The sequence below is a fragment of the Passer domesticus genome, chromosome 10 (assembly GCF_036417665.1).
Source record: "Passer domesticus isolate bPasDom1 chromosome 10, bPasDom1.hap1, whole genome shotgun sequence".
Taxonomy (NCBI): domain Eukaryota; kingdom Metazoa; phylum Chordata; class Aves; order Passeriformes; family Passeridae; genus Passer; species Passer domesticus.
Window position 1 is genome coordinate 42,351,013 of NC_087483.1, and position 20,977 is coordinate 42,371,989.

Here is a 20,977-nt window from a genome sequence, read left to right on the forward strand (position 1 = left end):
CTAAAATTCCTCATTTCCTGACGTTCCTCTGGCACTGAATGGTAAAAAGGGGGAATTTTGGAAGCATTTCTCCAGGCGGGATGCCTCGGGAACATTTCTGTTCCGTGATTCCCGACCCAGGGCGTGTTTGTTCCCGGGAGAACAGGCAGATCTGTTCTTTGTCCTTCCCTGAATGCGGCTGGAAATGAGGGATCGCTGCCGAGATTCCTGCCGGGCGCAGGGAATTGATTCCGTGGGGATGCTCTGCTCTGCCTCAGCCTCTCCCACAAGTGCCTCTGGCAGCTCCAGCTTTTTCCAGCCCGGCTGTAAATGGATTTCACCTTCTCCATCCCAGTTTAAACTCCCGATAACCTCTCCTAGGGGCGTCCATTAAATTTCGGCAGCTCGGCCATCTCCCACCCCCGGGATAAACCAGGAAGCTCCGAAAGCTTCCAGCACTAAAAACACGGACAGTCGATATTTCCCGGCGGGAATTTGGGTGTTGGAGAGCGATTTTCCCGCAGGTTGTTGGAGCCTCTGCGTCCCCATCCCGCCGCCGGGATTCCCGGGAAGCTCCCGCTGCTCCCGGAGCCGCTGTGGACGCACGGATTTCTCCAGGAGCCAGCGGAGCCCCCGGGAACGGGAGAAGCAGCCCGGGGAGCTCGCACGGGAAGATCCCTACGGAGGGAATGGACGGAGAAATCCAAACCCCGTGGGAGCAGCGGCTTCTCCCTCCCGGGAACGCGCCCCAGGTCACCTGTTGGTCCGGCTTGTAGCTGGGATAACAAAACCTGGGTTTGTGCTTTCCCAGAGGCAGGATTCCCGCGGTGTTCCGGGGCACGGGATCCCGGCGGGCTGGGCTGGCCAGGATTCCCGCTGCATTCCCGGCTCCCCCGGCCACAGCCGCGGTCCAGGGGCAGGAAGGCGATTCCCGCATCCCGGGCGCGCAGGGATGCGGGTCCCGCGCTCCGCCAGCCGCGGGGGCCGCAAAAGAGCTGGGAAAGCGCTGGGAAAGGGCTGGGAAAGCGCTGGGAAAGGGCTGGAAAAGGGGAGATTGAGCTCGGCTGGACGGGAAATCCCGCCCGGACGGCCGCGGGGGACAGGGAAAGCTCCGCCGCATCCCGGGACTCGCGGGCGGGAGGGGAGGGAAGGGAAAGGGAAGGGGAAGGGAAGGGAAGGGATGGAGGCGGACGGAATAAGGAGCCCAGACCTGTTGCCATCAGAGCACGCTTTACTTCGGCAGTCCCAGAGCGGGCCGGGACGGGCGGCTCCGTCCGCCCGAGCATCTCCCGACCTCCGGCATCCCGGGATCCATCCGCCGGACGTTTTCCAGGAGGAAAAGCCCCGGGCCGGCCCCGCGCGTCCCGGGGGAATGCGGGCGCTCGGCGCTGCGGTCAGTACGGCCCCACCACCACCGCCTCCACCTCCTTGGACGGGCGGCGCTCCTTGACCAGAAAGTTGATCATGCCCTCGGACTTGATGAGCAGGTTGCAGCCGAGGAAGAAGATGCCGAACACCACGGTGAGGGCCAGCACGCACATGACGGCGATCTGCACCACGCGCATGATGTACAGGCTGCGCTCGTCCGCCGCCGCGCCGCTGCCGTCGGTCACCACGGAGGCGGCGGTGCAGCAGCGCAGCGCCCGCTCCAGCTCCAGCGCCGCGGCCCCGGCCCCCGCCAGCAGCCCCGCCGCCGCCGCCGAGGAGCCGTTCGGGGCTGCCGGCATTCCCAGCGAGCCGTTCATCCCCGCCGGCATTCCCAGCGAGCCGTTCATCCCCGCCGGCATTCCCAGCGAGCCGTTCATCCCCGCCGCCGCCGCCGCCGCATGCAGGCGGCCCGAGCCGGGCCGGGCGGAGCCGTGCCGAGCCCAGGCGAGCCCAGGCGGGCCGGGCGGAGCCGTGCCGAGCCCAGGCGAGCCCAGCCTGGCCGCTCCGCGCTGCCCGCCCGGCGCCGCCCGCTGCGCTGCGCTCCGCCCCGGGGGCAGCCGGGGAGGGACCGGGATTGGGATTGGGATTGGGATTGGGATGGAGAGAGAGAGAGTGCGGATAGGGAGGGAGGGGCAGAAGGGAGGGGAGAGGGGATGAGGTGGAGATAGAGAGGGTGGGGATGGGGAGGGAGGGGCAGAAGGGTGGGGAGAGGGATTGGAGGGATGGAGAGAGGGAGGAAAGGAGGGTTTGGATGGGGAGGGAAAAGCAGAAGGGAGTGGAGAAGGTTTGGGGATGGAGGGAGGGGAAAGGGTTTGGATGGGGAGGGAGAGGGAGAAGGGAGGAGAAGGGTTTGGGGAGCCGGAGGGAGGGGAAAAGGTTTGGGGCGGGAGGGGAAAAAAAGGAGGGGAGAGAGGTTGGAGGGAGGGGAAAAGGTCAGGAAGAGGAACGGGAAGGAGGGAGGGGTTTTGGGGGAACAGAGGAGGGGTCGGGAAGGGGAGCGGCTTTGAGGGGGGTCTTTGGGAATCGGGATGGGGGGGGTCAGGAAAAGGGGGAGGGCGGCGCTTTTGGGAATAGGGTCCGGCATGGCAAAGGGAAGGGGAGCGGGTGTGGGGAGGGGGGAGGGGGCGTGGGGAAGGGGTTGGGGGCACAGAGGGGCTGGGAGGGGGCTCTGGGTGTGGCGAGGGGGGGATTTGGGCATCAGGAGAATGGGGCTGGGGGCTTGCAGGGCTGGAATGGGGCAAGGGAGGGATGTGAGGGGCGTTTAGGGAAGGGGTTTTGGTGGGAGAAGTTCGGAGCGGGATGAGGAGGGGGATTTGGGGCAATGGGGGGATTTGGGGCAGTGGGCGGAGCAGGTTTTTTGCCGGTGGGATTTGTGCTGGGTTTCGACAAACGGATTTCAGGGATGGACTTTCCCGAGGGAGGGGCCTTTGGGGAGTGGCTCTGAGGGAACGGGGTTTTGGGAGAACGCGCAGAGATCAGGTTTAGTGCGAGTGGGATTTCCCACGTGGGTTTTAGTGGGAGCGAGCTCCGGGCTGTGCACTCCCCGGGAAGTGGGGGGTTTTTTTTGGGAAAACACATTTCGGAGGAGGTTTCTGTGCTGAGGATGCCGGGCCAGCCCCGGGAGCTGCGGGAAGAGCCTGAGCAGCCCTTTGGGGCTGGGGTGGTGGAACCCCCATTCCCAAAGCTCCCCCGGCTCTGTTTTCCGGGAAGATCCAGCTCGGAGCGTTTTGGAGCCTTGCCGTGTGCCCCAGGAGCGGTGCCAGCCGGGTGTGACCCCGGGACCCCTGCGTCCCCCTGCCCATCCCTGCCGGGCCGCCCGAGCACCCCGGGGACCCAAACCCCTCTCAAGCGCCTGGGAATTGTTGGGAATTCTCGGGAATTCTCGTCCAGCAGCCTGGGGCTGCTCCAGGCCGGTTTCCCACGGTGGTTTTGGAGGTTTGGGAATAGCTGGAGGAGGCAGCAGCTCCCGGCAGGCAGAGTGTGTATCCCGGCACTGCAGCTCCCTGGCATTCCCGGGGACGGGCAGCACGGCCGGGCCCAGCTCCGAGCTCCGGCCCAGCCATGACTTGGAGATTTCCTGGAGCGGAGCGTGGATGCGGAGCTGGGAGCGGCGGCCGAGTTTAACCCTGCGCTGTCCTTCCCGAGCGGGGCTGGGACCATCCCAAACTGCCCCGGGAATCCGTGTGGGACCATCCCAAACTGCCCCAGGGATCCGTGTGTGGAATTGGGACCATCCCAAAGTGCCCCGGGAATCCGTGTGGGACCATCCCAAAGTGCCCCAGGGATCCGTGTGGGACCATCCCAAACTGCCCCAGGGATCCATGTGGGACCATCCTAAACTGCCCCAGGGATCCATGTGGGACCATCCTAAACTGCCCCAGGGATCCGTGTGGGACCATCCCAAACTGCCCCGGGAATCCGTGTGGGACCATCCCAAACAGCCCCAGGGATCCGTGTGGGACCATCCCAAACTGCCCCTGGGATCATCCCAAACTGCCCCAGGGATCCATGTGTGGAATTGGGATCATCCCAAACTGCCCCAGGGATCCGTGTGGGATCATCCCAAACAGCGCCAGGGATCAGTTTGGGATCCGTGTGGGATCAGTGGGGCTGGGACAATCCCTGCCCATGGGGGTGTGGTGGCCCTGGAGCAGCTGGGGATTTCCTGGGATGCTCCTCATGGGAATGGCCCGGAGGAGAGGCCAAGGCCTGGGGAAAGGATGTTTTCCAAACCCCTTCCAGCTGATCTGTCCTGCTCTGGTGGCTGGGGTGGCACTTGGGGCTCAGTGCTGGGGGAGTTCTGGCCTCACTGACCTGGGGGGCTTTTCCAAGGAAGCCATTCCATGATTCCTCCATGCACTGGCTGGTGGCTGTCACCTGTGCCCCTGTCCTGTCCCCTGCACCTTTAGGGGCCCCTTCAGGGGTGACAGTCCCCGTGGGGTCCCCTCACTGCCGAGAGCCTCCCAGCAGCGGGGCCTCATCCCGTGGGAACATCCTGTTTTCCTGCTGGGAGAAGAAGATGGGATTGATTCTAAGGAGCCAAGGGAGGGCTGGCAGCTCCTGCAGCCAGGGGAAAAGCTGGAAGAGCTCTTGGAGCTCCACACCATTCCCACTTGGAGTGTGGCTCTCTCCCTTCTCAGCAGGCACGTGGCTCAAGCTCTGTCCTTGAGCTCTTCACCTCCAGCTCTTGGCAACTCCACGGGAAAATGCTTCCCATCCCGAAGCTATGGCAGGAACAATCCCATCCCTAAATTATGACAGGAACAATCCCATCACTAAATTATGGCAGGAAAATCCTATCCCTAAATTATGAGAGGAATAATTGGAGGCAGGAAGCTCCTGTTCCCTACCTATCCCACACGTCCCAGTCCCATTCCCTGCTCCCTATCCCACACATTCCTGTCCCATTCCCCCATCCCTGTCCCCCACATTCCCGTCCCATTCCCTGCTCCCTGTCCCACACATTCCTGTCCCATTCCCCCATCCCCGTCCCACACATCCCGGCCCTGTTTCCTGAGCCCCGGTGCCCCACTCAGCCCCGTATCCCGGAATGCGGAGCGGGGCCGGGATTGCCGGGAGAGCAGTGACACCTAGTGACACTCGGGACACCGGGATACCGGGATATCGGGATACCGGGATCCAGGCACCGGGACACCGGGATACCGGGATATGGGGACACCGGGACACCGGGATATCGGGATATGGGGACACCGGGATCCAGGCACCGGGACACCGGGATATCGGGATACCGGGATCCAGGCACCGGGACACGGGAAGGAGCCCGGGCACAGCCGTGGGCTCCGGGCAGCCCCTTCCCCAAGGACACAAATCCCATTCCTGAAATGCCAGCAGCACCGGCCTGGCTCGCTGGCACTGCACAGCTCCGCTGCCTTCCCCGGGCTTCAGATTCCCGGGAATCCCACGGCTGGAATCACAGACCATGGAAGGGTTTGGGATTGGGAGGGACCTTAAATCCCATCCTATTCCACCCTTTCCATGGACAGGGATGCCTGCCACCATCCCAGGCTGGCAGGGACCTCCTGCAGCCACCACACCTCCCTGTGGGAATAATCCCAGGAATCCCAGTGCCAGATGAAAACCTGGGAATCTCCACAGGGAAATTTTAGAACCCTGGCAGCTTTGACTTTTCCCTATATTTTTTCCTATACATTTTCACTTTGGTTGTGACTGGGATTTGTTCTGTTCTGAGCAGGGCAATGCACACTAAATTTGGGAAATCTGAATTAGGGAAAGGATTGTGCCAGGATCCCTTTCATCCCGGGATCCAGCTGGGAATCCACACTGCCAGCAGGGCCAACATCCCACTCCAGGACCCTCCTTTTCGGGATATAAAAATTCCCTGCTTGCTTCTGCTCCAGTTATACAATGAAAGGGTGGAAAACATTGCCAGGGATGGGGGGGATGTGGGGCTGCTGAGTGACCCCAGCGGCCGTGGAGATGTTCCAAGGCTGGGAGAGCTGGGAATGCTCCCCTGGAGAAGGGAAGGCTCCAGGCAGAGCTCAGAGCCCCTGGCAGGGCCTGAAGGGGCTCCAGGAGAGCTGCAGAGGGACTGGGGACAAGGATGGAGGGACAGGAGCCAGGGAATGGCTCCCACTGCCAGAGGGCAGGGATGGGTGGGACACTGGGAATTGGGAATTCCTGGCTGGGCTGGGATTCCCAGAGCAGCTCCATGCCCTTTGCAGCTCCAGGAAGGATCCTTGGGAGTGCAATCCTGGTCTGAAGCCACTGTTATCAGTTTGATACCAACAAATTCCCATTACTGTCACACATCCAGTCAATATGGATTTTTTAAACTTCCCATAAGTTTGGGATCATGGGATAATGTAGGAATCTCCAGTCACATTCCAGAGCAGCAGTGACAGAGTTTTATATAAAGAACAGCTACAATTCCAATTAAACAACAATGAAATGAATCTGATGATGCCATCCCATCCTTTTCCCAGGGAATGGAACAGTTTTCCCAGGGAATGTTGCTCATCCTCATTTGCCAGGGATAAGGAATAGGGGAGTGGCTTTACTGGAATATTTGAAGAGGATGGAGTGGGAAATGATGAAATTGGGAAATGAAATCCCAAATCCAGGTGCAGGCATCAGCCCATCCCATCCCCTGGATATCAGATCCAGGTGTCCTGGGTTGGGAAGAGCCTTGGAAAAAGGGGGAAACGAGGCTGAGGGGTTGAGCCTGGCCTAGATAAAACAGAGCTCTGAGCCAGGCCTGGCTTTGCTGGGGCTGAATTCCTCCTCCTGGAAGTGCAGCGGGAAAGGAAAGGTGGGAGCCATGGATTTTAAAGGAATTTAATGGTGGAATGGGGTGGGTGAGACTCCTTGGGCTCTCGGGAGGGGTCCCAGGGCCTGATCCAGGCTCTTCTCCTGGAGGGAACCGGGATGAGCCCAAGGAGCTTCCCAAATCCAGCAAAACCTCCTGGGATTTGGGAGCAGCTGGACTGTCAGCTCTTTGAGCAGGGAATTCCACAAATCCTCTGGAGCTCTGGCCCAGCTGGGGATTTCCCCCATTTCCTTTATTCCCAGAGTTTCTTCCATTTCTTGGAAACCTGGAAAAATGGGATAGTGATGACTGCAGAGGGAAATCAGGGAATGCAGGATCCTCCTTGGGTGCAAACCTGGCTCTTTTCCATCTGTTTTCCACTCATTTGGAGCATTTAAAGGGAAGTCAAAATGTGCAAAGGACTTTTTCCTGTATTTTTTATTTTCCCTATTTTTTCTTTTTTTTTTTTTAATTTTAATTTTTCTTTTTCTGTATTTTCATTTTTTAAACTTTTTCAACTCTCCAGCTGGGATGGGAAGTTTTCTTTGGGAGAGAGGAGGAAAATATTCCAAGGAAAAATGAGGGGAAGGGGAGGAACCTTTCCAGGGCTTGGATATTTCCTCCCCTCTCCTGATTTTCTCCAGGTTTCCTTTGTTGTGGATTGGCCATGGATTCACTGAGATCTGACAAATGAATGAATCCTGAATCCTGGGATTATGCTGGAGCCTGGCATCTGGAATTAGAGAAAAAGTTCCGGGACTGCCAGGCTTAAAATTTAGCATTTTTAATTAGCATTTTCAATTAGCATTTTCCAACTGATTTTAGAGTTTATTGTTCTCTCCTTGCTGCTTCCAAAGGCTCCACGGAATTTTGCACACAATTAAAAGAGAGTTTTTTGGGAATATTTAAATTTTTTTGCTGCTTCCTGGAAGTTTTTAATCCCAGCAGAACTTGGGTTTTTGCTTTCTGTACAAAATCCATTCCCCCTCTCCGCTCATCCCAGGCTTTTTTAGGAGGGAATTTCTTTTCCCAACTAAAACTTTTCTTTTTCCTTGCTGGAAACCCCAGGAATTTAAAGACCCCTTTGCTTCCAGGCCCAGAAGTGGTGTCCTGGTTCTCGCATCCCAAAATCCCGGAATGCTTTGGAAGGGGCTGAGCCATTCCAGGATTTTCCCAGGAGTAAAACAGAAGGGTTTTCCTGCTGCCCTTCCAAAGGGCCGCAAGGCAGAGGAATCCCGGGAATCTTTCACCCTTCCCTCCACCCCAAAGGCAGGGCAAAAACGTGGAGGAATTTTTCAGGATGTGTTGGGAAGAGAAAGAGGCTCAGAAGTAATTTATTAAATATTTTAGTTAGTGAAAAAAATCCTTTGTTGCTTATTTTATAAGGGGAAAAAAAGCTTTTATTGCTTATTTTATAAAGGGAAAAATGCTTTTATTGCTTATTTTATAAAGGGAAAAAATATTTTTATGAGTTACTTTATGAAGAAAAAAAAGGGATTTATTCTTTATTTTATTAAGGAAAAAATGCATTTATTCCCTATTTTATAACGGGAAAAATGCTTTTATTGCTGACTTTATAAAGGAAAAAAATCCTTTTATCACTTATTTTATAAGGGAAAAATCGTTTTATGACTTGTTTTATAAGGAGAAAAATCCTTTTATTACTTATTTTTTAAGGAAAAATGCTTTTATTGCTTATTTTATAAGGAAGAAAATGTTTTTATTACTTAATCTTTAAGGGGAAAATGTTTTTATTGCTTATTTTTTATGGTGGAAATATTTTAATTAATTTTATTTTTTTACGGAGAAAATTTTTTTTATTGCTTCTGGTTTTGGATGAGGAACAAAATCCAAAGTGCCAGGAGGTTTCTTGTGTCAGAGCATTTCCGCTTGTGCATTTGGTGTTCATTAAAAATAAATCAGTGTCATAATACATTTTAATTATTATTATTAGTATTATTATTAATATTATTAATGGAGAAGGGAAGGCTCCAGGCAGAGCTCAGAGCCCCTGGCAGGGCCTGAAGGGGCTCCAGGAGAGCTGCAGAGGGACTGGGGACAAGGATGGAGGGACAGGAGCCAGGGAATGGCTCCCACTGCCAGAGGGCAGGGATGGGTGGGACATTGGGAACTGGGAATTCCTGGCTGGGCTGGGATTGCCAGAGCAGCTGGGGCTGCCCCTGGATCCCTGGAGTGTCCCAGGCCAGGCTGGGCAGGGCTTGGAGCCATGGAAAGTATCCCTGGGATGGGATGGGCTCCAAGGTCCCTTCCAACCCAACCCATGCCGGGATTCTGGGATTTATCCATGAATCCCTGACAGAAACACTCCTGTCTGGGCAGCCTTTGCCCTGCTCCTCCTGCACAGAGGGATGAGCAGCTTTTACTGTCTGGTTTTCTTCCCCTGGGAGCGAATTTCCCTGCAAAAAGTCAGGAAATTCCATGCAAATACTGGCAGGAGAGCTGGAGCCCTGGGACTGAGGGGTGTGGATCCGGAATGGCCCCGGAGGGCCAGGAATGGATTTGGGATGGGAAACCTGCTCTGGAGCGGGCCTGGAATCAACAGGCGTGCTCCAGTGCCCTGCCTGCTTCCCCGGCTCCCCTCGGCATTCCCTGGGCTCCCCTCGGCCCCCCCAGCTTCCCTCAGCACCCCATCCCACATTCCCAATCCCAGCCTTGCCCTGCTCCCTCAGCACCCATCCCACATTCCCAATCCCCTCATTATCCCAGCCCTCTCCTGCTCCCTCAGCTCCCCATCCCACATTCCCAATCCCCTCACCATCCCAGCTTTCCTCTGCTCCCTCAGCACCCCATCCCACATTCCCCCATCCCAGCCTTGCCCTGCTCCCTCAGCACCCCATCCCACATTTCCCATTCCAGCCCTCTCCTGCTCCCTCAGCTCCCCATCCCACACCCTCCCGTCCCCTGCTCTCACCTCTCCCTCCCGCATCCCTCTGCTCTCCTCCTCACCGCTTCCCACATTCTCCCACTCCCCTCTCCATCCCAGCCTTCCCCCTCTCCCCTCAGCGCCCCGATCCCCTCTCCATCCCCGCCGCCCCCGCTCCCTCCCCATCCCCATGCCCGCCTCCCCTCCCGCGCCGCCTCCGCCCCTTCCCTCCCCGCGCTGTTCGTGAGGCCGGAGCCGCCCCCGGCACCTGCCCGTCCCTCCTTCCCCCGCCATCGCTCCCTCCCCGCCGCTCCCGGCGCTCCCCGCTGCCCCCGGGCCCAGCCGCAGCATCGCGGGAGCCGCGGCCATTGCGGCCCAGGCGGGGCCGCTGCCGCTCTGCCCCGGCCATGAGGAGGAGGAGGAGGGCGGCGGCTCCGCGCTGAGCCCCCGCGGGCCGAGCTGAGCCCCCGCGGGCCGAGCTGAGCCCCTGCATGCTGCTGAGCCCCCCCAGGACTGGCGGGGCTGAGCCCCCGGACTGAGGGCTCCGAGCCCCGGGTGGTGCTGAGCCCTCCAGGACCGTGCTGAGCCCCCGCGCTGGAGCTGCTGAACGCCCCCGGACACTGCTGAGCCCCCGGACTGACAGCTCTGAGCCCTCCTGGACACTGCTGAGCCCCCGGAGTGACGGCTCTGAGACCCCCGGACACTGCTGAGCCCCCGGACTGACAGCTCTGAGCCCCCCCGGACACTGCTGAGACCCCCGGACTGACAGCTCTGAGCCCCCCCGGACAGTGCTGAGCCCCCGGAGTGACGGCTCTGAGCCCCCCCGGACACTGCTGAGCCCCCGGAGTGACGGCTCTGAGACCCCCGGACACTGCTGAGCCCCCGGACTGACAGCTCTGAGCCCCCCCGGACACTGCTGAGACCCCCGGACTGACAGCTCTGAGCCCCCCCGGACAGTGCTGAGCCCCCGGAGTGACGGCTCTGAGCCCCCCCGGACACTGCTGAGCTCCCGGACTGACAGCTCTGAGCCCCCCCGGACACTGCTGAGCCCCCGGACGCAGCTGAACGCCCGGACTGACGGGGCTGAATCCCCGGGTGGGGCTGAGCCCCTCACGGACGCGGCTGAACCCCGGGACTGGAGGTGCTGGATCCCCCTGGACACTCCTGCTGACCCCTCGGACTGACGGGGCTGAGCCCCTCAGGATCCTGCTGAGCCCCCGGGCCGGTTCTGAGCTCGGGGCTCCGCCGCAGGTGAGGCCGGCGGGGTCCGTGCCGGGCTCCCCTCGCTCCCTCAGCCCCGGCTCCGTTATCCCGAGGGATTCCCCTGGCTCCCGGTTCCCTTATCCCGAGGGGCTCCCGGTTCCCTTATCCCGAGGGTGCCCTGGCTCCCGGTTCCCTTATCCCGAGGGTGCCCTGGCTCCCGGCTCCGCTCCCCGCTGTCCCCGATCCCGCCTTCCCAGGGCGCCCTGGTTAATCCGGGCTCAGCCGGGCTGGGCCGGCCGTGTGTGACCGGCCCCGGGCTCTGCTCGGCCGCTCCCCCGGGAAGCGCCGCCGGGCCGCGGGGGAGGATCCAGATATCCCTGGAAAACCGCGGAGGCTGCTGCTGGTATGGAGCGCCGGGTTGTCCGTAGCACCCGTGGGTTCTCCTGGAACAGCGTTAGGGATGTCAGCATTCCCTGGAATAACGCTTTGGCTTCTGGATTTCACCCCTAGGTTTCCCTGGAATTCTGCTTGGGGCTGCCGGGATTCCCGGGAATCGCGTTTGGGGCTGCCAGGATTCCCGGGAATAGCACTTAGGGCTGTGGATTTCAGCTGTAAATTTCTCTGGAATGATGTTTTGGATTGTCAGGTTTCCCTGGAATAGCACTTAGGGCTGTGGATTTCAGCTGTAAGTTTCCCTGGAATAATGTTTTGGGTTGTCAGGTTTCCCTGGAATAGCACTTAGGGCTGTGGATTTCAGCTGTAAATTTCCCTGGAATTGCGTTTGGGGCTCCCAGGATTCCCTGGAATAGCACTTAGGGCTGTGGATTTCAGCTGTAAGTTTCCCTGGAATGATGTTTTGGGCTGTCAGGTTTCCCTGGAATAGCTCTTTGGGCTGTCAGGATTCCCTGGAATAATGTTTTGGGTTCTGGATTTCAACAGTAGGTTTCCCTGGAAAAGTGCTTTGAGATGCCAGGATTCCCTGAAATCGCGTTTGGGGCTGTCAGGTTTCCCTGGAATTCTGCTTTGGGCTGCCAGGATTCCCTGGAATCGCGGCTGGGGCTCTTGCAGCCGCAGCTCTCCCTGGAAGCGCCTCAGCCTGGCTGCTTCCCGGTTTTCCCGGTGGTTTCTCCCAGTGCTCGCACGGAGCGAGATGCAGAGGGATGATTCCGCTTAAATTCCACTTAAATTCCATTTAAATTCCACTGGAAATAAGGATAGGAACAGACCACACTGCTGGGAATGGGATTTGGCTGGGCTGTTAAAAGCTGGGATTTTCCCAGAAAATCCTAAAGTTGGGATGGCAGCTGCTTTCCCAGGAACCGGGGAAAGCCCCTTCCGAGCTGACAGAAAATCAAGTTTATTTTCCATTTTTTCGTTGGAAATTGAATCAGTCTGAATGGATAGAGAGAAAATAACTGCTAAAAGCTGTTTTTTATCGGAAAATAAGGGCTGGAATTTACTTGGGCGCTGGGAATGGGGGAGGAAAGGTTAATGGGAGATTAAGGCAGGCTGGGAATGATGGAGGCAAAGATTATTTTAACTCTTGGTGGCTGCTGGGCTTTGAAGGGGAGATGAGGCCTTAAAACTTGAGTTTTTAAGGGTTTTTTTAGGTATTTTTAGGAATTTAAGGTTATATTTATGTGGTTTTTATGTTTTTTTTTTTATTTTTAAATTTTTCCTCTTGTGCTGTACATTTGGTGTTTTGTATTATCAGTGAAACCAGACTTTAGGAAAATGCCACTATAAAAATCTGTCTTTCTCTAAAAATCTGTTTTTCTTGTGTAAAAACCTCATTTTCTTAAGAAAAACCCTCCTTTTTGGGTAAAAAACTGTTTTTCTTGCGTAAAAACCTCATTTTCTTAAGAAAAACCCTCCTTTTTGGGTAAAAATCTGTTTTTCTTGTGTAAAAACCTTTTTTTCTTTGAGTAAAACCCTCCTTTAATTGTGTAAAAAACTACTTCTCTTGTGAAAAGGAAAAAAAAAGTGGTTTTCTTGTCTAAAAATCTGATTTTCTTGTGCAAAAAAAAAATAGTTTTCTTGTCTAATAATCTGCTTTATTTGTGCAAAAAAAAGTGATATTGTTTAAAAATCTTGGGTTTTTTGGGTCAAAATCTGCTTTTCTTATGTAAAAAGCTGCTTTTTTTAAGGAAAAATATTTTTCTTTTTTTTTTCTTTTTTCTTTTTTTTTTTTTTTTCCCCCAATTCAAGCCGGGAGGGGAGGGGCACGATCCCACACGGTTCTGGGGTTTTCTGGCTGTTCCCACCTTCTTCCCACCTGCTCCAGAAACAGCTCCTGCTTTTTGGGAGTGAGAGGTGCCAGAACTCTCCCTGCCACCTGCACCCCCAGAGTCCCATTCCACAGGAAAATTTGGGCTGCTTTAAATGTGGGAATGTGGGGAATGGGATGGAGTTACTTCCTCCTCGTGTTTCATGGGATTTTGGGGATGCAGGAATCAAACCCCACTGGTGGCTGACAGGAAGATCATGGCTCACGGAGGAAATGTGGAATTGCCTGGAGAGAAGGAATTGGGAATTTCTCCTTTATTTCTTTTATGTTAGAAAATTCCAGAGGGTTTTGTCTGTCAGGTGAATCCAAGGAAAACTTTGCTTGGGAATGTGGGAGCATTGAGCTCCACATGGCTGTGCCTTTATGGACACGGAAAATAGGTTTGGGGTTTTTTATGCTTTATTTGGAAATCCCACAGAGTGGGAGCTGGTGAATCCCAACAAATCTGCTTCCCTGAAGAGCAGGAGATGAGGCAGGAATAAACCAGGGATGGACAGAGCAGATTCCAGTCCTTTTGTGGGGATGAGTTTGGAATGGGAGCCAGCGGGATGTAAACAATTTCTTGGTTGTCACACGGGGGCTTTTGGTGCTCAGAGATTCGGGTTCTCTCCTGATCCATTGGGTGGGAAAAAGGGAGGGAATTCTGCTCGGGCACAGCTCCGTGGGGCCACGCTGTGCTCCATGGCTCCCTCAGATCCCAGAGTGCTGGAATGTCAGGGAAGGGACCCCCAGGATCCCTGATCCACCCCCACAGTCCCATCCCTGCAGCTGCCAGGCTGCCATTCCCTGATTTCCCTGCTCCTTGGGCCACTGGGGCTTTCTGCAGCGTTTCCTCGTGTTGGAGGAGCTGGAAAACTCCTCCAGGGTGGCTGTGCCGAGCTGTCAGTGGCACTCAGTGCTCTGCATTCCCCTGGGATGTGGGAGATCTCCCAGCTCCGCAGTGGGAGCAAACAGAGGCAGCTGATCAGCCTTGAGGAGGCTCCTGCAAGGGGAGAAATCCTGGGAAAGGTGGAGGTTTGGGAGTGGGAGATGCCAGGGCTGCCTGGAAATGAGGAATCGGGGAAGTTGGTGGGCAAAGTGCTGCAGTTTGCTTTTCTAGGTGGGCTGTGTTTGAGGGAAAAATCTGGAAAAAGCAGTGGGAGCAGGACTGTGAGCTTTTAACATATAGGAAAAGGAGTTGTCCTCCAGCAGTTGGGAGGTAATTCCCAAAATTTTGGTTGTTCCAGAGGATCTGTGGTTGCTCCATCCCTGGATGGGGCTTGGAGCACCCTGGGATAGAGGAAGCTGTCCCTGCCCATGGATTAATATCCCTTCCCATCCAAACCATTCCATGGTTCTGTGCTATTCCATTAAGATTTAGGGTTTTTAAAAATCTTTATTTGAATTATCTGCAGCTTTGCAGTGCTTTGCACCAGCACAGCCCCAGGACTGTAAAGGAGGGAATCAACCCAGGTCAGCTCTTCCCAAATTTCCCACCTTTTCCAGGCCGAGTGGCTCTGGAGCTGCTGGGAGGGTGGAACTGGGGGAGCCTGGAATTGTGTGGCTGTGCCTGAACAAAGCCCCCCCAAAGCCAGAGCAGCTTTTCCTCCCGAGGTCTGGGATGAGAGGAATTAATGAGGCTTTTCCACTTCAATTCCTGAGTCATGGGAATGAATTCCCAAGGGAAGAATGGGGCTATTAATAAATTTCAGGAGAGGAGAGAGGCAGAAAAAACGGAATTCTTAAAACACAAAACACTGCGTGGCTCTGACTAAAGGTACCTGATTGATTTTTTTTCCCTCCTCCCCCTACCTTTTTATTCCTTGCTAAATGTGCAAGAGCTTTCCTGGGTTGATCTTGGAGTTTGACAGTTCTGGCATTGAAAGTTCTTCCTTATCCATGAATTAATGAGCTGCTCGTGGAATTAAATGATGATTTTTGGAGGGTGTGTTTTGTATTCAGATTTGCTTAGATCAGTGTAGCCCTAAAATCCAATTTTAAATTGGAGGGGGGGAGTTTCACATCTTCCTGGCCAAAATTTTTTTGTGGTGAATCCCAGAACAGCTGTGAGAAATAATCCTTTAATTTATCAGAGGGGGAAGCTGGGAATTCTGCATCAGGATTCTGCCTTTCTTAGGTGGAAAAATGTATTTGTGAGTGATTTAATTCCCACTTGGAAATTTCTCCCGGTGAACTTCCTGAGCCCTGAGTGGCCCTGCCTGACCAGGGGAATCCTGGAAGCCTCAAACCCTTCTTGCTGTGGGGTTTTGGGGATGTTTCTCCCCCAAATTTCCTAAAAATTTCCTGAAAATTTCCAATTCTGCAGCCATGGGCTGGGTGCTCATGAGCAGGAGCATCCCTGAGTGTCAGGTGCTGCTTTAGATTTGCCAGCAGGGATTGAAACCTGGATGCAGTGCTCCTAAACCTTTGGAATTCTGCCCTCTGGGATCCGTGGCAGCAGGGATTGAAACCTGGATGCAGTGCTCCTAAACCTCTGGAATTCTGCCCTCTGGGATCCGTGGCAGCAGGGATTGAAACCTGGGTGAAGTGCTCCTAACCCTCACGGCAAACAGGAGATTCCCTGGAAAAGTGGCAGTGGAAGGGCAGGAATTCACCTCAGGAGGTGGTTCCATCCACTCCCCGTCTCTGGGATGTGCCTGTGCTCTGAGGGCTCAGCAGGAAAACAAAACTCAGCCAAGGTGCTTTCCCACCCCCTCCTTGGGTAACTTGCCCCTCCACACTTGCAGGGGGATGTCAGGGAGAGGGGAGCAGGAGCTCTGCCCTCCAGGGAATTGGGGATAATCCGTGTGCCTGCAGGGGAGGTCTGAGTCTCTGTTTGACCAGGGCAGCAGCACACACAGGCACAGATTCCCAGGGGTGTGTTGGATTCCGTTTCCATGGCTGAGCTGCAGAGAGCCCTGCTGAGCTCTCATCCCCTGGGAAAGCCAGGCTGGGTTTTGGGATGATTTTACTTCTCTTCCTCCGTCCTTTAGCTGTTGCAGAGATGTCCTTGTCCTTCTCCTGTGGTAATGGGTTCCTGGTGGAGCTGGGAGCCCCTTGGAGCAGGGAAAGCAAATCTCTGGGAGTGATCCCAGAGCTCCTGCAGCCCGGGAAGCCGGGCTGGGCTCCCCAGCTGCCCATGCTGGATCTGCTGGACAAACTGGGGGGCACTGGGGGCTTGGGCAGACCCCGGTACCCAGGGCAGCATTCCCTGTGTTGCCAGGCAGCTGCTGGATGTGCAGCTGGCTGGGGTTGCTGCAGATGTGGCCACATCTGGCAGGGGCAATCCCTGTCCCACCCCGAGCCTGCTCCTGCCCCACAGCTCGGGTTAAGCTGAGCTTTGCCAGGCCCAGCCCATGGAATCCCTCCTTAGGGGTTAGGGTGGCAGTAAAAGCAGTTTTGGCTGGTAAAATGTTCAGCTCTGGCTGAGGCTTCATTCTATGGAAATGGGAAGGTTTGGGTTGGGAATATTGCTTCCCTGGTAATAATTTGGATTTTGTGTCCTTCCTTAGCCAAGCACAGGGATGTGGGCAGTTGGGTTTGGTATTCCTGGGAATGCAGGTGGCCAAGGAAAGATGGAGTCTTGCAGGTCTGTGAGGTCACACTGGGGTCAGAGGAGTTCTGATGTTAATTAGGAAGATTTAATCACGTGCCACTGGACTCTGGAATTCCAACTCTGCTGAATCAGTCAAAGAGCTGGGTGAGAAACTGGACAGCTCCTCTGCTTTTCTTTGGGAATTTCCATGCCCAGGTTATTCCTGTCCTGCTGAGGATTAGGACACTTCATCCGTGATGAGCCTGAGGAGTGCCAGGGGATTAAGGAGCAGCTCAGGACTCTGCTGAGCCGGATTTACAGCAAGTGCCCATTTGGGAATGAAGGGCTTTGACCTCCTGGAACGAGGCCAGAAGGGCTGGCAGAGCTGGGAATGCTCCCCTGGAGAAGGGAAGGCTCCAGGCAGAGCTCAGAGCCCCTGGCAGGGCCTGAAGGGGCTCCAGGAGAGCTGCAGAGGGACTGGGGACAAGGATGGAGGGACAGGAGCCAGGGAATGGCTCCCACTGCCAGAGGGCAGGGATGGGTGGGACATTGGGAACTGGGAATTCCCGGCTGGGCTGGGATTGCCAGAGCAGCTGGGGCTGCCCTGGATCCCTGGAATGTCCCAGGCCAGGCTGGAGCAGCCTGGGTGTCCCAGGAAATGCTGGCAGGTTCCTCAGTTTGCCTCCTCTTTCCTACCCCAAATCCTGCTTTTCCTTCTCCCAGCCCTGCAGGCTTTGGGGCAGGAATTTCCCTCTGCCTTGCTGCAGGATAATGGGGGAAAATTTGGTTTATTCCAGCAGTGGCAGCTCAGAACCTCAGGAGTTTTCCCTTCCTCCTCTTCCTCCAAACCATCTTAGGCTGAATTTCAGTTAAAATAAATCTTATTTTTTGTGGAACATTATTCCTTTTGGAGGTTTGGAGGAGGGGATTTTATGGAATCACAGAATCCTGGGATGTTTGGGGGTAGGAGTGGCCTTAAAGCTCATCCCATTCCATGGGCAGGAAATCCTTCCCTTATCCCAGATAGCTCCAGGCCCTTCCAGCCTTGGACATTCCTGGGATGGAGCATCCACAGTTTTGTTGGGAAATTTGGTTTTTTCATCCTCATTATTTCCCTGTAATGAAACTGTTCCCCGTGACCGCTGTGGAAATGGATTGTGTTACCCTGGAACAGCAATTCCTGGAATTTTAAATCAGCGTCCTGGGAATCCCTCAGCAGGCAGAGCCATTGGTTGATATTTAGGACAGATGGAAATTGTTATTAATGAGGAGTCCATGCAGAAATGCTGCAAGAATAATTAAATAAATCATTTATTTAATTAATTTAAATCATTCCAGCTCTTCCATCCCTTTGGCTCAGATGAAGATGAATTAAAATGGGATGGAAAATTGAAAGATCCCACTTGGGAATGAGGAGCTGAGGTGGGGAGGATAAAGAAGTTAAAATGTGCATAAAACTGAGGAGGGATTTTTAATTATAAGAAATTTCTTTGTGCTTTAGGAAATATGGAAAAGTTGATGGGATTTTCTTCTCTTTTCTATTCCAGGCACTTGGAGAGCTATCCAGTGGTTCAGTGCTGAGGGAATTCTGCAGGAGCATGGCTGGAGCAGGACACGGAGTCTGGGCACAGAATGCAGGCAGGGATGGTGAGTGGGGGTCATTAATTACAGAGCTCTAATTAGTGATGGCAGCCACAGGGATGAGCAAGGGATTCTGGAATAGGTTGAGTGGGAAGGGACCTTAAATCCCATCCCAATCCACCCAGGGACACTCCCATTGTCCCAGGGTGTTCCAGCCTGGCCTGGGACACTCCAGGGATCCAGGGGCAGCCCCAGCTGCTCTGGCAATCCCAGCCCAGCCAGGAATTCCCAGTTCCCAATGTCCCACCCATCCCTGCCCTCTGGCAGTGGGAGCCATTCCCTGGCTCCTGTCCCTCCATCCTTGTCCCCAGTCCCTCTGCAGCTCTCCTGGAGCCCCTGCAGGCCCTGCCAGGGGCTCTGAGCTCTGCCTGGAGCCTTCCCTTCTCCAGGGGAGCATTCCCAGCTCCCCCAGCCTGCCTCCACCCTTTGGAGAACTGGGTGTGAAAGCCTCACCTTTAGCTTTGTTTTCCAAACTCCTGAATTCAGGCAGGAGCCCAAACCCTGGATCAGTGACTCTGGTGCCTTTTCCAAGGAATCTTTGGTGCTCACGAGGTGCAGTCTGAAATATTTTGTCAGGATAAAAATTCAGTATTGATAAATCCGAAATCATTATTTGATGAAAATGAATATTTCAGTGTCAAGCCATGTTCAGTACAAGGATGACTATCCATGACTCCACGGCACTCTGCTTTTCCTGTGCCTGCAGTGTGCTGCTGCCTGCCCCGCTGGCTGCGCGCCGCGGGACTGTGACCCCGCCGCGCTCCGGAGCGGGTGCCAGGAGCCATGAGGAGGTTTGGCTACTGCCGGGTGGTGCTGGCCACCTCCCTGCTCTGGGTGCTGCTGGACGTGTTCCTGCTGCTCTACTTCAGCGAGTGCAACAAGTGCGACGAGAGCAAGGAGCGCTCGCTGCTGCCCGCCCTGCGCGGTGAGTGCCGCCCTGCGGCCCTGCTGGTTCACGAGAAATCCTCTGCTGGGCTTGTTCCCTCCCCAGGAGCCGGGGGCCTCGGGAAGGGAATGTAAACAATAACTGTCTGCTGCTGTGGGATGCAGCTCCCATTGCTCCGTGTGGATTGTTTTCACTTGACGTCATTCTCACCTGTGCCGAGGCTGTGAGCAGTCACAGGATTTTGTTACGTATTCCATTCCATCCTTGTTCTTCCAAGCCTTCTGATGATCTTTTCTCTCTGTTCTTTTAGTGTAGTTTTTATGTAGTATTTTAATATAACATATATCATAAGATAATAAACCAGCATTGTGGAAATGGAGTCAAGCCTCACGTCTCCACACATGGGGAGTTCCCAACGCTGCTCCAGCCCCTCCTGGCTGATCCTCTCATGGTTTGCTGTGTTTGCCCTCGTGTTGCTGTCTCAAAATGGCTTTTTCCAGCAGAGGAAGTCCCAGGATCTGCAGGATTTAGCACTGCTTTGGTGTCGTCTGAGTTTGTGTTTGTGTTTTATGGGATGGTTGGGGTTAAAATGGACCTTAAATCCCATTCCAGGGGGAGGGAAACCTCCCACTGTCCCAGGCTGCTCCAAGCCCTGTCCAACCTGGCCTGGGACATTGCAGGGATCCAGGGACAGCCCCAGCTGCTCTGTGAGGGTGCCCAGAGAGGCTGTGCATGCCCCTGGATCTATGGAAGTGTCCAAGGCCAGCTTGGATGGGGCTTGGAGCAGTCTGGGACAGTGGAAAGGAACCAATCCAGGGTGTCCCATAATCTTGGAATTAAACTGGATGTTCTTGGCTCCAGAGAGGGATGAAGGCTCCTACTGGAGCAGGGAGAACGGGGGTTGGATTTCCAGCATTCCTTGTGGAAAACCAGCAGCTTCCCTAAGGACAAATCCCATTCCCAGGTGCTCAAAGCACCTTTTGCTGTTGGGTTTTGCAGCCGTTATTTCCCGGAACCAGGAGGGCCCGGGGGAGATGGGCAGGGCCGTGCTCATCCCCAGGGAGGAGCAGGAGAAGATGAAGGAGCTGTTCAAGATCAACCAGTTCAACCTGCTGGCCAGCGACCGCATCGCGCTGAACCGCAGCCTGCCCGACGTGCGGCTGGACGGGTGAGGGCTGCCCTGGGAATGGGCTGGGAATGGGGCTGGGAATGGGGCTGGAGCCCGCCCTGCCCTGGGAATGGGGCTGGGAATGGGGCTGGAGCCCGTCCTGCCCTGGGAATGGGGCTGGGAATGGGGCTGGGAATGGGGCTGGAGCCCGTCCTGCCCTGGGAATGGGGCTGGGAATGGGGCTGGGAATGGGGCTGGAGCCTGTCCTGCCCTGGGAATGGGGCTGGGAATGGGGCTGGGAATGGGGCTGGAGCCCGCCCTGCCCTGGGAATGGGGCTGGAGCCCTCCTGCCCTGGGAATGGGCTGGGAATGGGGCTGGAGCCCGTTCTGCCCTGGGAATGGGGCTGGGAATGGGGCTGGGAATGGGGCTGGAGCCCGTTCAGCCCTGGGAATGGGGCTGGGAATGGGGCTGGAATCCCGTCCTGGGCTGGGAATGGGGCTGGAGCCCGTCCTGCCCTGGGAATGGGGCTGGGAATGGGGCTGGAATCCCGTCCTGGGCTGGGAATGGGGCTGGGAATGGGGCTGGAGCCCGTCCTGCCCTGGGAATGGGGCTGGGAATGGGGCTGGAATCCCGTCCTGGGCTGGGAATGGGGCTGGGAATGGGGCTGGAGCCCGTCCTGCCCTGGGAATGGGGCTGGAGCCCGTCCTGCCCTGGGAATGGGGCTGGAATCCCATTCTGGGCTGGGAATGGGGCTGGATC

General features: G+C 55.6%; 2 protein-coding genes across 3 annotated transcripts in view; one reads left to right on the plus strand and one right to left on the minus strand.

The window, feature by feature from the left end:
• Positions 1-1,192: 1,192 nt before the first annotated feature.
• RPRM (reprimo, TP53 dependent G2 arrest mediator homolog) lies at positions 1,193-2,053 on the minus strand. Its single transcript, XM_064433318.1, has one exon. It carries the CDS (start codon positions 1,782-1,784, stop codon positions 1,374-1,376), a length of 411 nt encoding a protein of 136 aa, XP_064289388.1. The 5' UTR covers positions 1,785-2,053; the 3' UTR covers positions 1,193-1,373.
• Positions 2,054-9,761: 7,708 nt separating this feature from the next.
• The window catches only part of GALNT13 (polypeptide N-acetylgalactosaminyltransferase 13), a 308,398-nt gene continuing 297,182 nt past the window's right edge, over positions 9,762-20,977 (plus strand). Inside the window, exons 1-4 of one of the 2 annotated variants that reach the window (XM_064435361.1) lie at positions 9,762-10,829; positions 18,130-18,229; positions 18,930-19,148; positions 20,109-20,277. In XM_064435361.1, coding sequence (XP_064291431.1) covers positions 19,007-19,148; positions 20,109-20,277 — 311 coding nt within the window. In that variant the 5' untranslated portion in view covers positions 9,762-10,829; positions 18,130-18,229; positions 18,930-19,006. The remainder of the gene's footprint in view (positions 10,830-18,129; positions 18,230-18,929; positions 19,149-20,108; positions 20,278-20,977) is intronic. The other variant, XM_064435360.1, reaches the window with a different exon arrangement.